At 44.3% G+C, this 15,670-nt stretch overlaps 1 protein-coding gene across 1 annotated transcript in view; it reads left to right on the forward strand.

Annotated features, from left to right (window-relative positions):
• Positions 1-1,949: 1,949 nt before the first annotated feature.
• Positions 1,950-15,670, forward strand: part of nfatc1 (nuclear factor of activated T cells 1) — a 47,614-nt gene continuing 33,893 nt past the window's right edge. The window contains exons 1-6 of the mRNA XM_031733615.2: positions 1,950-2,379; positions 3,797-4,844; positions 5,157-5,316; positions 10,392-10,594; positions 12,639-12,811; positions 14,966-15,106. Of these exons, the coding sequence (XP_031589475.1) occupies positions 2,361-2,379; positions 3,797-4,844; positions 5,157-5,316; positions 10,392-10,594; positions 12,639-12,811; positions 14,966-15,106 (1,744 nt within the window). The 5' untranslated portion in view covers positions 1,950-2,360. The remainder of the gene's footprint in view (positions 2,380-3,796; positions 4,845-5,156; positions 5,317-10,391; positions 10,595-12,638; positions 12,812-14,965; positions 15,107-15,670) is intronic.

Raw genomic sequence — 15,670 nt, forward strand, 5'->3', positions numbered from 1 at the left:
TCTCAACATCGGATAAACAAACTCATTTTAGCAAAAACTAGGGGGGAGTCTTTTTTTTTTATTTCAGTGGTGGGATTTTCCTTTAGAACAGGCTAAAACCTTTGTGGTTTTGAGTGAAATGTCATGACTATTGTCATGAAATCTGAGTGGTAAATATTCAGACAATGCTTTGGTGAAATCTCTATTCTTTTTAAAAGAGATTTCCACTCTGAGGAGATTCTGCAGGATGGCAATATTTAAAATTTTCATCTTTGCAGTCAGAAAAAGCAAAAAGCAAATATCAAACGAAGTTATCTGATACCAGAGTTGCTACTGGGATCAGTTACCATATCTAACTGTGTATTTAAAATGCTTTGTCTCCCAAATTTTGAAACCAATTGCCTTATTTATGTTAATACAGTATATTTGTGAACAAACTTGCTGCAGTTTTGCTCTTGCACACAGGACTAAAGGGTAGAATCAGTCTGATAGAACAATGTCTTGAATGCAAAAAGCATTCTGCAAAAGTCCCCTTTTCTAGATACCAACGTATTAGATGTGTTACTCGTCGTCGTGGTGAGAAATCTTTCAGCAAAGCACACTCCAGGATTACCTGAGAGATGGGTAAAGTGTTCCTGGAAAGATAATACTTCATACACTCGAGTTAAAATGAAAAGATAAGAGTGACCTTTAAATAAAGGTGCACCATAACACGTCCAAACTGAGAGTGGCCTTAGCCTGACACCACCAGTATCACACCAAACAGGGCCTGCTGATATGATTCTGTAAAGTAGCTTCCCACCTCCAGGGATGGACAGACCGTTACAGAGCCTCATGTGACTGTTGTCATCACAGAAACCTCGGGCCTGCTGCCAGCTGCTGCAAGGTCCAGACCTTCCAAAGATAGCAACAACCCAGCCTGCAAGTGCTGAGGATAGGGAAGCCGAATAAGTCTACACCAACCACGGAGCGGCCTGTGGAAAACTCTATGAAGATTCTCAGTTCAGCGTGTCAAATGACTGGGTATAGCACTTGATTTTTATATAGTGCTCCTATGCAAGTCCTATGCAAACACATAATTATATGTGTTTGTGCCCCGCAGACCTGCATTCTGTCAGGGAGGGGGAAATGGAAAAACAATTATTTGCCTTTGCAATAACTTCAAAAACCCACGAGAGGCCTAAACAAGATCTCAAGGAATTCTCATGCTTTATATGTTGGTCATGAAACAGCACAAGGTGGTCACTATATGTTCTTGCATGTACCAGCTCACCTGTTCTGCTGCTTCTGCAGCTGCATCTGAAATTTCACAAGCAGGCAGCCTTTAACTTAACATCCTACGCTAACCAGATGATGAATGGCTCTTTCAGGGTGAAAATGGCAGCAGTTTAATGTAAAATGCTCGTGAGGATTAGACTGCACATAAATCTTGATTTAGGAGATTCCATGTGCGGTGTCTTACAGCAGCGCTGATCACTCCTTTGAAAGTGACGCCAAGGGGAACAGATTCAGCAGATAAAGTGGGTGGAAACTGCAGATTAACGCTGTTCATGCTCATTTAATCAGTAATAGATGATGAGGGCACAGTTTGAGTTGCACGTTTTCTTTTAAGATCTGTTACCTTAACAGTTCATAGCGTGTTGTGCTGTGCTGTGTCATTCCAACTCACGTTATTCCACTGTTTATATTCAACAGGATGTTCGCCCTGGCTCATATTGTGCAGGATTAGCTTTTGCATTGGATGTTTTATTCCAATCGCTCGGAGCTCGGCAGTTTGGCGTGGCTTGTTTTACTCTCTCGGATCTTTCGAGGTTCTCTGCCAGCTTCTCTAATTGGCCTCTTTTGCCTCTGGAAACCCCCAGTGAGAGAGAGGATCTCCGCTGGACCCGTGCGGTGGTCGGACGCTCAGATGCGTCAGAGCGAAGGAAGGGCGGCGCGTCGGTGCTGAGGTGATCCCCAGCTTTAAAAGCGCACAAGTTCTCTGTGCGCCGAAGCAGTGCGTCACGGAGACCCAGCAGAGGCAGGATCCCCCAACAAAGAGTCAGATATCTCAGCACAGCGACGAAGATAGCCTTTCTTAGCGCAAACGTCTGCATCCCAGTCATGACCTTATTCCACGTGTTTTAACATTTCGTCGCTTATTTTTCTTCCCCACACTTTGAATGCATTTCCCCCCCTCCTGTATCTGAAAGAATAGAGAACCATCGTTTTTCCCTTCCACCGAAATAATTTGTGATTTCTGATCGTGGTGAAACAGCGAGAGAGGATCCTGAGCAACAGCTGGGGGAATTTATCCGCTCCACTATATGGATAAGGAATCGTATCCGCCTGCAGCTGTACTCAGAGTTTGATCTCAGAAGTTGCTCTGCTCAAAGGGGAAAATGAAATCTGCTGAAGAGGGTGAGTTTGACTTTTTGTCTAGGCTTCCCTATCAGAGTGTTTAGTTTATTTTTTATTTATTTATTTTAATCACAGCGAGGTGCGGCTATTAACGTGGCATTTTTTTTTTTTTAGCTTCTTGTCAGTGCCTGACACTTTACACCCGCATGCGATACATTAAACTGGGATGTGTTGTTGAACAGTGGGTCTTATCTACACTATCTCGGTATATTGTAGTTAATTACAGTATTAAAGCAGCGGTGTAGCTATTTAGTGAGTGCCCCTCCCTGCTGATTTGGACGAGGTGGGCGTGGTTCTGTTGCTGTGAATCTCTCATGACTAAAAAGTGCGCCCAATAATGTTAGTCGTTGAGGACTGACAGGGCATTGTGGGTAACAGTGTGCGAGTGCTTCAGAGGACAGTATTGAGTAGAGTCGTTTGATGGTGCAGCTCACCCCCCCCCTCAAGGCAAACTGTCAGGATGTCAGCTAATTTTAGAAAACAGACACTTCAGTGCTACTGTATCACTTACCACAAGCAGGATTTTAAATGCAGGCATAATTTTCTTTTATTACAAGGAGTCATATGGTGCTGCATTGATGTCATAGTCTTTATGGCGGGGCCCCTAATTCTCTCTAATTTACAGCAGACAGGAGCTGTGGTGACTGCATATGTCTGTCTGCAGCCGCCGTCTCCATGTGTATCAATGTGCCCTGCTGTGGTCACACTCAGCCGGCTTCATGCACCATATAACCACAACTGCCTTTCCCATGTCAACCCCCCCAGTCCTCTGCACCTAATTGTGACCTCAGCCATCACCACAGATGGGCAGAGTTTCATGTGTCCCAGCGGGAGCACTGGCACAACACCACGAGCTTCCCCTGGCTGGGTACAGCGTGCACCTTTACGGCATGCAAATAAACGAGTCATGTCCCTCCTGTGTTTATTTTCGATGGCTGCTAGAACATGAAACGGGCCAACAAAAGCATCAGTGTGTTTTCATAATGTTACAGTTTATGGGCACCGTGTGCATTAAGTGGTATAAATCTGGCAAACGTGGAGTGGAAAAATATTACCTGGTTTTGCCTTTGGTTATTTTTAGACCGGAGTTATTTTTGGCTCCTTTATTCGGGTTTCCCACCCAATTTGCTTTGTACAATTTGGGCCATTCAGAAAGAGTTTGTATCACTGGCCTCACTGGCATGTTTTGAGATCCCTTTCAGATGAGGCGATACCTTTTCAACTTGCATACCTTCTGCCTCAGGAAATGGTCAAGGCCAGATCCAGTAGGCAAGCTGTTCTTTTGCCATTACAGCCAACGCCTCTGCAACAGCTCTCATAAGACTTAACTTTGGCATCGGTCTCCCTCACAGTGAGTGCAGCCAGTGAATGTGTGTTTGATTATCATGGTAACAAACTCAATCTGTTTGCTTTCCAGATGCATATGGCTACACGCCAAACGTCAGTCTCTCTCTCCCACTGGGCAACCCTTGTCTTTCCTCCCAGTACCACAGCCTGCAGTCCAGCCCTGCCATATCTGTCTCTGTCACCGAGCCTCACAGTTATGACTCCCAGGATGACATGAGAGCGGCCGGCTACTTTTCATCCACAAGTATCCGCCCAAACGGAGCCCCGACCTTGGAGAGCCCTCGTATCGAGATCACAGCGTACGGTCAGTTTCCTGAGGATGAGGTGGAGGAAAGCAACCTTCCTGTTGCTAAGCGAGTCAACTCCATAGTGACACTGACCATCCCTAGTGCAGATGGCTATCGTGACCCCAGCTGCCTGAGTCCGGCCAGCAGCGTCTCATCACGTAGCAACCTGTCCGATGCATCCTCCTATGAGTCAAGCTTCTCCTACAATTACGACAACTCACCCCAGAACTCCCCCTGGCAGTCTCCCTCTGTGTCCCCCAAGGGCTCCACCCTCACCCTCCCCAGCGACGGCTGCGCCTCCGGTGGCTCTCCTCGTCACTCCCCCTCCACGTCCCCTCGCACGAGCATAACGGACGACACCTGGATGGGACAGCGCGGCTCCAGGCCCAATTCCCCTTGTGGTGCAAAGAGGAAGTACAGCTTAAATGGCAGCGGAGTGCCACAAAAGCACTTCCCTTATTCACCCAACCACTCCCCAGGTCTGTCCCCACAGACATCTCCTCGCCTCAGTGTCACAGAGGAGACCTGGCTGCCAAACACCAACCAGTACACCAACTCAGCCATCCTGGCAGCCATCAATGCCTTGACCACAGATGGACTGACTGACCTCGGAGAGGGAATCCCCATGAAGGCCCGAAAAACCAGCCTGGAGCCCAGTCCCACCATCAGCCTGAAGGTGGAGCCTAGAGGTGAGGAGCTGAGCCCTGGGGAGCTGTGTCAGGATGAGCACCCAGCAAATCGCATGTCCCTGAAGAAGGAGGGCTACTGTGGTGGGTTTCTGGATGTACCACAACACCCATATTCCTGGTCAAAGCCAAAACAGTATGTCAGGTAAGGAAGGTGGTTTACTCAAGCATGAAAAAATGCAATTAAATGTAAAATTCTTTTAGTATTTCTGGCATTTGATCAGTTGTGTTGTTCAAAGACCGTTATTCTTTCACTATGCCTGGAACTGGAGTGAATTTTGAGTAAGGATTAGTGTGTTTAAGTATCTTTAAGCTACCGGCTTTGTCACATGCTCTGGCGTATCACAGTGTCCACATTCTGCACATTCTACCTTGATAAGCCCATCTAAAATAAGCCCTCCACTCCTCTTGTTAAGGTGACATGTTGAACATGTTTTTTTTTTTTTTTCCTCTGCAGCCCATCTTTGCCAGCTCTCGACTGGCAGCTGCCATCCAGCTCCGGGCCGTACAGCCTGCAGATCGAAGTGCAGCCCAAGTCCCACCACCGAGCCCATTATGAGACAGAGGGCAGCAGGGGAGCGGTGAAGGCTCTGGCGGGAGGACACCCAGTCATTCAGGTCTGCTAGAACCAGTGCTTCTTATTTGTATTTTGACTTGCAATGACTTTATATGAAGAATAATGTTTTTCCTTTGTGGGACTGTCTCATATGAGCATTTTAATAAGCAACACAATCTAGAATTTCACAAGAAAGGGGCTTAAAAAAACAAAGCGATTCTCATTTATCATCTCGTGACTGGGCCCGAAGCTTCGGTTTCCTGCGGTAATCGGAGCAACACATGGTTCGGCCATTAGGCTCATTTTCACTCCGGCTCCTTACCTCGTCACTTCTCACCTCAACACCTCCCTCCTCTTGTCTTTTACCTCATGTGTTAAAAAAGATTAGAGCGACATGTGTTTCATGACCTGCCTCTTATGTTATTTAAAGATGTCACATTTCTGAATGGAATACCATAGGTATGCTATTAGACAGACCAGTCCACTCAGTCAGTCAGTTCCTGTCCAGACGAGGGTGACTCAGATTTTTCCATTGCGTTTTCAAGTGCAACGCAGACAGTTACGAACTAATGTAGCATGGCCAGTAAGAGCTTAGTCATGAGCTTTAACCACAGTAGCTGTGGTGGTCGAGTCCAAGAAGAAAAAATGTGGACATCTGCAGATGTTTTGGTTATAAACCCATCTGGTCCCCCAACCATTACGCCACACCGCTGACCTCAGTGTTTGAATAAATAAAGGGTCTGCAGAGAGGCGTTAGACAAAGCGAGTGGTAAGGAGTTCTGTTGGTTTTATTAACACCTTCTGGCTTTTTATTAACACGTTACAAAAAGTCAACAAATTTACTAGACACTCTTGTGTTTTTCCTTCGCTTTTGCTAAAATATTTTTTTAAACTAAGCAGTTTTCCATGTTTCTTCGGGCATCGGGGAATTCTTGCATTGCTAAAGAGTGATTTTAATGTACCCAGTTTGTGAACTGCTGTTTTGAAGCCCTGACTTTGGTATTTGGGGCATTGTTTTCTTGTTTTTTGTTTGTTTTGTTGTGATGAAGACATGCCCATGTTTAGATTAGTTGTCAGGGAGTGCTAACTACTACCTTGGTTAGCAAGGTGCATCTGTATTTCACTGGGATAGAATTAGATGCAGACTTTGGCATGAAAGTTTACTTCCCTCACAAACTGACTCTGACGCCTTCGTCTGTTTTAATCCAACCAAATACTGAACAATATGATACCGTGCCCATTACTCAAAGCAGCCTTTACTAACACGTAACATTGATACAATTTAAACTGGTTATAAAAAATCCCCTGGCTCCAAACTTGGGCATTTAATCAAGTAGGTATTAACTCACCAGCCTCAAGTGGTCATTAGAAGAACTGCAGTTTTTGATATTTCAAATTTACTTGGATTTTTCTGCCCCTGTGGTTGCTGCTTGGTTTCATGTCCATGCCACATGTTCATTCTCCACACATTTGGACTTAAGTGTATTAAAGTGAGTGATAATAAAATAAGCTGGACTGGATATAACTATATGATCTAAAGTTTGATTTTGTATCATGAAAGGAAAAGAACCAGCAGCATGCTAGTCAAAGAGCCCTTAAATCTACTGAACAAAGAGCTTATACAACTGTGTATTTATCTGAGAGAGAATTTGGCATTTTTGTTGAGTGCACAAACTGCGCAATAGTGACAAAAAGTCTGTCAACACAAGTTAAAACTCTTGACCTTTGAGTGCGTCATGAATGAGGAGGAGCAGCTCATAGCTGTGGCTAGTGATGGTGAGGATGGAGGAGCACCAGGAAACAAAACACATATACTCAATTTTAGGATGTTTTTTTTTTTTTTCCTGTTCCTAATTTTGCAGTTTAAAAAGTTTGCCTGTGATTGATTTCGTGTAACTAATTGCAAACAGCATTCGTCACAGTTGGTATTAAAAATAGGATGTAGTGACGTCTTTTTTCCTGGAGTGATCTTACTAAAAGGTTAAAAGTAATAGTGTTTGAATGGAAGTCCTCTGTTTGTTGGACAGAAATATTATATTTGTTTGCAGCGTTGGAATAGAAAAATCTGGAAAGCAAAACACGTTGTATTAGCCTTAGTGTCGCAACTACAGCCGCACATCTGTGTGAGGCTCACCATGAGAAGGTGCTAATGATTTAATGACAGGGGTCTGGGTTCACCTCAACTGAAATAGAGAGTGTGTGTTCTCTTTAAACCTCCCCCCCAACTTTTTCTGCCAGCTACCACCCCAACCACACAGACTTCCCTTTGTTTAGGAAAGTTCCTCTCTGTACGGCTGACATCATCGCGCCCTGCGTCCTGCGGAGGCGGCAGCAAGCTAAACCACACACGTTTCTGGCAGGCTGTGATGGAGATATTGGAGGGAGCCTCAGACAAGGCAGCTCCATCTCTGCGACTTCCTGATTACATGGTGCGCGCAGCCTCTGCCGCGGACGCTGGCTGACGAAGCCTCTGCGGCTCGTCCCGTCGCTTTTCTGACTCAAACCCTGCCCAGACTTTACAGAGTTTATTCTGGAAGGTCCTGTTCAGTGTGGTACACGTTTTCTCCACCTCTAGCATCAGCACAGTTAAGCTGGCTGTTTTCTGTTCTTTTTCAATGCCATCACCGCTGCCTGCCTCAACCACACCCGCCCTTGCACCAGCAGCAGACTGAAGTATGCCCCTCTGAAGTGCTGCGTCCAGTCCTCACCGCAGCTTATGCTCAGGGTTTCAAGCTGTACTTTGGTGGAGAGGAAATGCTCTGTATTCATGTCTGTGAGGTCCTCTTTTTCACCCTGTCTGAAGTAAGCTTTTATGATCTGACCAAAAAGTACCCAACATGCTCTTTTGAAGTATGTTTTTGTAGATTTAGATGCTGTTATTTTGGCGTCATGTGCTTTTTCTTGGCCTGTGTAATTAGCAAATGCCGTGTGCGACATACTGGGTTATCTCCCTTTGAAAATAAAGATGGAGGATTCCCTTTTATCACCATTTTAGAGCTGCTGGGGCATCACAGGAATGGAAAGGAAGCGCTGGTCGCCCTCACCCGGCCGGAGTCTCGGCATTCCTCTTGTGGGTGATAATGTGAACTGGGGAGGCTTTGCTGCTTCACCAGCGTCAAACTGCCAGAGTGAAAGAGCAGTGGATTTACATGAAGCTGTATCTCAGTGATTTTAATTGCATCAACAAATCATAACTGTTGTCTGCTTGAATTGCTTTGTAAAAACATATGATTCAGATCACGGAGCAGAAAAACTAAAAGGGAAAGGTTTCTTAATTTCATGATTGCTGCTTGTGTCTTAAAATGATGGATGATGATGCTGACATAAATTACGAGCATTTCTAAATGGATGCTTTGTGAAGGTTTGGAAGCAAAGAAACCCAAAACAGCTGAAAGCAGTCAGATGATATTATCAAGTTTGATTATTTCTATTTGTCTAGACTTTGTTGCTGATAATAATTCAAAGCAGATAATCAGTAATCTGTAAGTAATTACAGTTTGAGAGTAACTAACCTCGCGAGCAGACTACCTCACTTCATCACACTCCTTCCTGCTGCCTGAATAAACAGCATTGCTAGGCAGCAACCCATTTCCTTACACAAATATACGGGGCTTTCGCAGGCTCTTAACCCTGACAGGGATCCTCCTCCAAATCACATGTTATGCCTCCCCAGTCTGAGGCTTTCACTCTCATTGTGGGCGCTGCTCGCCTCGAGTGCTCCCCTTATGTAAGTGAAAAGTGCGGTCTTCATTTCAACATTTCCACACTGATTGTTTCAGCCGACACTCTTTTCCAAAGTGCCTTATAATTAGTCGGGGTTGAGTGTCGGCCTCTATTACGCTTTGACGGGTCTGTGGATGACGATGTGCGCATAGTGCTCGTTTTATAACACTTTGCTCGCAGACTCAGACCAGTTTGACTCTTAGAAGCTCTTAATCAGTCAAGATAAAGTGCTGTTCTGCGTGATAGCATGCAATAAAGTCTACTTAGTTAAACTGTATTTTTGAATACATTTGAATGCTAATAGCCCATAGAGAGAGGGAAAAAAACGTCCCAATACTTGACCCTGAATGGCCAACACTAATTCAAACCTGATAACTGGAGGCATTTCAAGTGAAGCAGAATTGCTTAATGTAATTTAAAAGATGGAAAAACTTTAAGACTGTTTAGCCAAACAGGAGCAAGTTCAGCTGGGATGTTTTGGTTAAAGATGGAGGAAATTTAAGAGCCTAAAAAATTACGGATTGGAAAAAAAAGGGCACCTTTTTTTAAAAAGTTCATTTTTATATTAATAAACATGTTGATGTTTGCTGAAACATATTAATCATGGTTTAAAAATAAAAAAATGTTGCTTTTCTCTGTTTAGTTTCCTCAGTTTAATTGACAGTGGTGTAAAATGTCGTGGCCCACTCATATTTACTTAGATGTAAACATAAAACGAATGTTAAATATTCTGCTGTAATTCTTCTGCCGTCGCACTGTATGGATAACATACATAACTCTCTGACAGGGTGTCAATAGTAGCCGCTGTTCTCAAATTTCAGCCTGCGGGTTTGGGCCTCATGCCTGCACTCTGCAGTCTGGGAGGTTGAGGTCATCCTGGCAGGAGGCCTCTTGTCAGGCAACACCTATGAAGGTCTGGGATTACTTTAGATGCTCTGGGACGAGCCCACCAACTGTAGCAAGCAGCGCTGCCGCGCCGCCTCCGTTACGCCTGCAATCGTTTTGCTGATAAACATCAGAGCAGAGTCAATTCCGAGAGTTTAACTTGACCCTGATTGTCCCTGCTTGGCTCTAAACGGCTCGACCTTGACTTTTCCAAAACACTGCCTCAGTCTTGTCACAAGGCGAGCATGGTGCTCACAACTCACAAAGCTGCAGACTGTAGGTGTATTTCACCGCTCTTTGGCCCCATGAGATTGAGCCACTGTTGGATCAACGTCTTGGCAGACCTGACATGAACTCGCAGAGGAAGTGGACACAGGCTGTTGGTAGTAAATTAAAGATGAAAAGGGTGACGATTACACGGTCCTAAAAGGCTACTTTGTTGGAAAGCCTGACCTCTGAAAAACCTGCGTTTCGTTCTGACAGTTTGTAAGCTTGACCGCACATGTCTGTCGTTTCTTTGTCTCTTAGCTTCACGGCTACATGGAGAGCGAACCCCTGACTTTGCAGCTGTTCATCGGCACAGCTGATGACAGGCTGCTGAGGCCACACGCCTTCTACCAGGTCCACCGCATCACAGGCAAGACGGTGTCCACCCCGAGCCACGAGGCCATGCATAACAACACCAAGGTTCTGGAGATCCCACTGCTACCAGAGAACAACATGCGGGCCATGTGAGTATCGCCAGACTAAAAAAATGGCTCAAGACTTGACTTGGACATCCAGTCTCAAATTGTTTAAGAACTGGCGTGCACTGGAATGACTGTGATTTTCCCTGAAGCACTGGTTTTTAACTGGGATGAATCTGATTGGCAGTGAAACCTTTTAAAGAGTCATTTGAGACAATAGCAATGCCAGTCTCAAGTCATTAACCAAGAAAGCACATTTTGTACAAGTCCATGTCACGTTTGTTCACTGACAGGAAATCCAAGTGAAATCTTCTGTCCCTTGAGAAATGTCCATGTAAAGCTTTAAGTCCTTCAAGAAGAGTCGTGCCATGTTTTGAGTCAGCTGAAACAAGTCCAAGTCAAATCTTTTAATTGTCCACGAGCAAGCTGCAAGTTAAGAGTGGACCATTTCATCAATGTTCCTTCAAAGCTCTCGCAATCAAGTCCTTTGACTTGTTCGATTTTACTTTCAAGTTAAAATTCGACTTGAATATTTTAACGTTTAAATCTTAGATTTTACAGCAAATACACAATGAGTCCAAAAGACTTGAAATAATAATTCTTGCTATGATGGAGTTCAGTGCAGCCAGTAAACACCAGCTGCTGTGGTAGCTGTAAAAATGCATCTTCACTGTTATCATATTGAAGGGATACTAAAATCAAGGGAATTTATTTCAACAGAGGCATCAGTCTGGTCTGGTGAGAGGGGAATTTTACTCCTCTCGGGCTTCTAAAGCCTCATCAAAGCATGTTAGATTGCTGCTTTTGATTTATCTGTGCATGTCTTTGAGCTTGCATGTCTCCTTTAGGGCTTTAGTTTTGCTCTTGAAGTGTTACTCTCTGCACACAGACGGGTGGCTTTTCCCATTTTATGAGCTTCAGAGATCAGATTACTGGGAAGGCTTGGGGCTGCTAACAGGGGACCCGGGGTCTCTGTCTGTGCTGCAGGTAGTAACATCCTGCTACCATCAGCACTTTCCCTGCTTTTTAATGGATGTAACACATAAGCTCCACTTATACAACGACTTCACCTCGGGGTTTGGTTTCTTCACAGTACTGACAGAGTACGCGAAGGGTTTTGTGGTGGATTTGACATGTGCTCCAGTCCAGTGTGACGTGTATATGTTTCATAATGCGGTATAGGATACAGGCGTTATTATATCCCTGGAATAGTTAATCATGATGATTTAGGAGGAAAAGTTTCAAATTAAATTGTTAAGCAACACCAACGCAGATTTGTTTTTTGCTGCTAATGAAGCCACAAGAGTCGAGTTGGTATGAATTCAATTAACTCTTCATAAATTAGTGCCTTAAAAGAAAAAAAGTGTCTTTTTTTGTCCTCTTCTTCTAAAAAAAAATGAAAAAAACCCCCAAAACTCACTGATGAGATCCCTCAGTATGTGATTTTTTTTTTTTTTGCAGTCAGTCTGTTTGTGTAGGCAGAGAGCAGAACAGCTGGGGTCCTTAGCATCAACACCTGATTACTTCACCAGCGAAGCAGACCCTGGTGTCTGCCCAGAAGAATGTAAGGGAGTGTCCGAGTGTGTGTAAAAGTTGACATTAAGTAGGCTTTGAGGAATGCGGCATCAAGTAGCAGAGCGATGGAAAAGCCAGAAACCGTTTGGAAAGGCCTGAGGTACTGAAGTATGAAAAAGTTAGAGGAGTTCAGTGAAGAAGGGGGGGGGGGGCTTATTAAGTGTCCGATGAAGACTTTGACTCCTCAAAATACATCTTATAGCCAATTCCTGGTGGTGAGATTTGTGCAGGGGTAACAATATTTGGATTATAACAAACAGATTCATGAAAAATTGAATGCTTCCAGGCTTTTTTCTCCTGTAGAGCTTCAGTTTTACCCCAGAGCAGGTCCACTGAGGTGTAAAAGCTCTGCTGGGAGTGGTGATGTTAATCTTCTGTTGACAGCCTTCTTCAGGGCTACAGTGATGAAGTCCAGAGTGAAAGTCTTTGCTACATAAATCCTGATTAAGTGTGAGATTATATATGTCATAAACGGACCCAGCAGACTCTTTGTCTTGTGTCTTTGCAAACACAGAATCGACTGCGCGGGAATCTTGAAGCTGCGTAACTCGGACATAGAGCTGAGGAAAGGGGAGACCGACATCGGACGCAAGAACACGCGCGTGCGGATGGTGTTCAGGGTTCACATCAACCAAGCCACGGGGAGAACGGTGTCTTTGCAGGTGGCATCAAACCCCATCGAGTGCTGTAAGTACATCGACTCATATTTGTTCTGCTTTGAAAATGCCAAACTTGAACTCATCAGCCTCCTACAGTCGTTTAAAAGGCTCGATTAGCGTGGACACGGGTAAGAGTGTAAGATAGTGTCACTGATCCCAGCAGGGAAACTCATTCTGTGCATTTAATAGACTCTTAAGTATTACGAGCAATGAGCATCCACCATGATGCATCACTTCCATTTGTAATTTGCTGAAAAGTCATTTTGTTAATACTGGTTCATTTGAAGACTTTATCCCAACTGAGCACCGAATTCTAACAAAAAGAAGTAAATAAAGAAAATAGACTACAGTCTCCAGAGGTTTCCTTCTAACTGTGACTGGCTACTGGCTCACAGGTATGGTGTAAGAATCTCCTCACATACCTGCAGTGTAACAAGACATCTAAACAAGCTTGACCTTCAGAATAAAGGCACTATAAAATCAGTGATTTTTTTTAATTTCTTGAAAAATTATCTGGATTATGTGATAAATATAACGATAACAATTAGACCAGTTATTTGTTTAAGTTCCTTTGATAGGCAAATTCACCTAACAAGTTTGTGATGGCAGGAGAAATCATAGGGAACTCATACAGCCTAGCACCCTTTTACCGCAAGGCACAGTGCTAACCACTGAGCCTTGTGCTGCCTTAATGGCTGTCACACCCCTCTAAAGGGTCAGAAGTATCCACTATATTTAACTTAATCAGTGTGAGACAACTCTTCCATGTGAATGGGTGCTTTGTACCAGACGAATATCTCAACATTTATTGGATAGACAGACACTCACACAGCTGCTGACGGGGCCGCAGACAGGCTTGTTTTTGTGAAATACTGTATCGTGTTCCAGTTTTAGGCTTTTAATAATTTCTCAAATCAAATGGAGTGAGATTAGAAAGACAACAAAAGTCCATGTGACTGGTGGTTGTAAGTGGATGCCGCTCGATTTAAAAAGATCACAAGACCGAAGGACTGGGCTGTAGATTAATCAGAAACGATGAGAACTGATTAATCCTTAATTGATTAACCAAATTGACGTAAGCTTCTCAAATCTGAAAAGTTCAGTTTTTTCTTTCCAAATCAAATTTCGTTGTCTGTTTCTCGACCAGATCAAAGAATATTAATAAGCAACATCAAAATTATGAAAGAAGAGAACAGCTGTAGATTCGCTGATAAAGATAAAAGAAAAAGATGCAACCATGTAACGGGAGCCACTGGATGCGGTTCATGTGATAGTGAACTACACTTTAATGTAATAGTATTAACCCTGTAAAAGCTTTTTAAGCCTGGCTCGATAAACCCCATTGACTGTGCTGCACTGGAGTTGACCTTTCAATGGACCGGGCTAAATTCAGGCAGATCAGCCACTTCATGTGGTTCTGGCACCGAGGGCTGCCACACAGATTAAGTCTTATGAGGTAAATGAAAGACAGTAGTTAAACCATGAGCTCAACCCCTTGAAATAGACCATTGTTAGTTTTTGAACGACTGCCACAAAGCAATTGTTTTTGACCAAAATTCGCCTGGTGTGTGAGCGAGGCTGAAAATGACACACAGGCGAAGACAAGCAGAGAGATGTGGGAGAGATTGATCGTTTCCAAAGACAGAGAATTAGAGTTTTATCAAAATCAGAAAACAGCAGCATCAAATTACAAAAAGATGATTCTCATGTGAGGCAAATATTCAGCCTCTGTTTATGTATCCAGGTCAATCAGAATGAAATTACTGGGGCTAAACTTGGCTAAGACATCAGCTTTACATCTAGCTGAAGACAGAACAAGGTTTGCGAGTATTTTGTGGCGTGTGATAGATCGTTTTGGAGGGGGAAAAAATAAAGGCAAACAAGGAATGAGAAAGACAGGCCAAAAGGTAAGAGTGAGGCGTAAGAAGGATCAGGAGAGGAAATATTTGAGAGGAAACATCCTCTATAATTTAAGGGAAACACAAATAAACACAACATGAAGCCTCTCTATGCTTACTGCCAAACAGGGATCTTAATTTTAACATGGAGAAGTTGAGGTTTACAGCTCTGTGAAAGCTGTCTAGGTAGTGATTCAGTCTCGGTCTGGATGCTCAGGTCTGCATGGGGAGTGGGTGTGTATTAGCAGAGCGATGAGGCCCGGTTTGTTTTTTCCCTCCCACAGCTCAGAGATCAGCCCAAGAGCTGCCGCTGGTGGATAAGCAGAGCCTGGAGACGTGTCCCGCCCCCGGAGGGGAGAGGATGCTCCTCGATGGACACAACTTCCAGCATGACTCCAAGGTGGTGTTCGTGGAAAAGGCTCAAGGTAAAGCCGGAGGAGATTTGGGAGTTTGCGCTGTTTCATCTCAGTGCAGCAGTGTGTGTATGTGAGTGCGTGCGTGTGTGAGTGTGTGTCTCCCTTTCTCTGCTGTTGGAGAAACCCCAGGACTGCTCCTCCCCTCCCAGCTCCTCTTCTCCCCCCGCCGCCAAAATATCCTCCATTCTGCCAGAGTGCCACATGTGGTGCACATTAATGCGCTGTATTTTTAACCCAGCAGATTTACTTTTGCAGAAGTTTCCATTGCCTGTTCAGCAGAGGAATGGATCACAAATGCAGCATGTGTTGCGTATGTGTGTGCGTGCGCATGTAGGTGGGTGGCTGTGCACGTGGTGTGGACACTTTTGTGTATGTGTGTGTGTGTGTGTGTGTGTGCGCGCGCCTTGCGTCAGTATTTGTTTCTCTTTTTCTTACGTTAAGCCGTTTTGGTTTGGAGGGAGCGGGGACTGCTCCCAGATGTTGATACGACAAGGTTTACAAACAGCAATTTCCTTGATTAGCTTTAGCAAAGCAACGTGAGGTACAGTTTGGGCCAAGGCTGAGCAATGTAAA

Source organism: Oreochromis aureus, linkage group 22 (genome assembly GCF_013358895.1).
Source record: "Oreochromis aureus strain Israel breed Guangdong linkage group 22, ZZ_aureus, whole genome shotgun sequence".
NCBI lineage: Eukaryota > Metazoa > Chordata > Actinopteri > Cichliformes > Cichlidae > Oreochromis > Oreochromis aureus.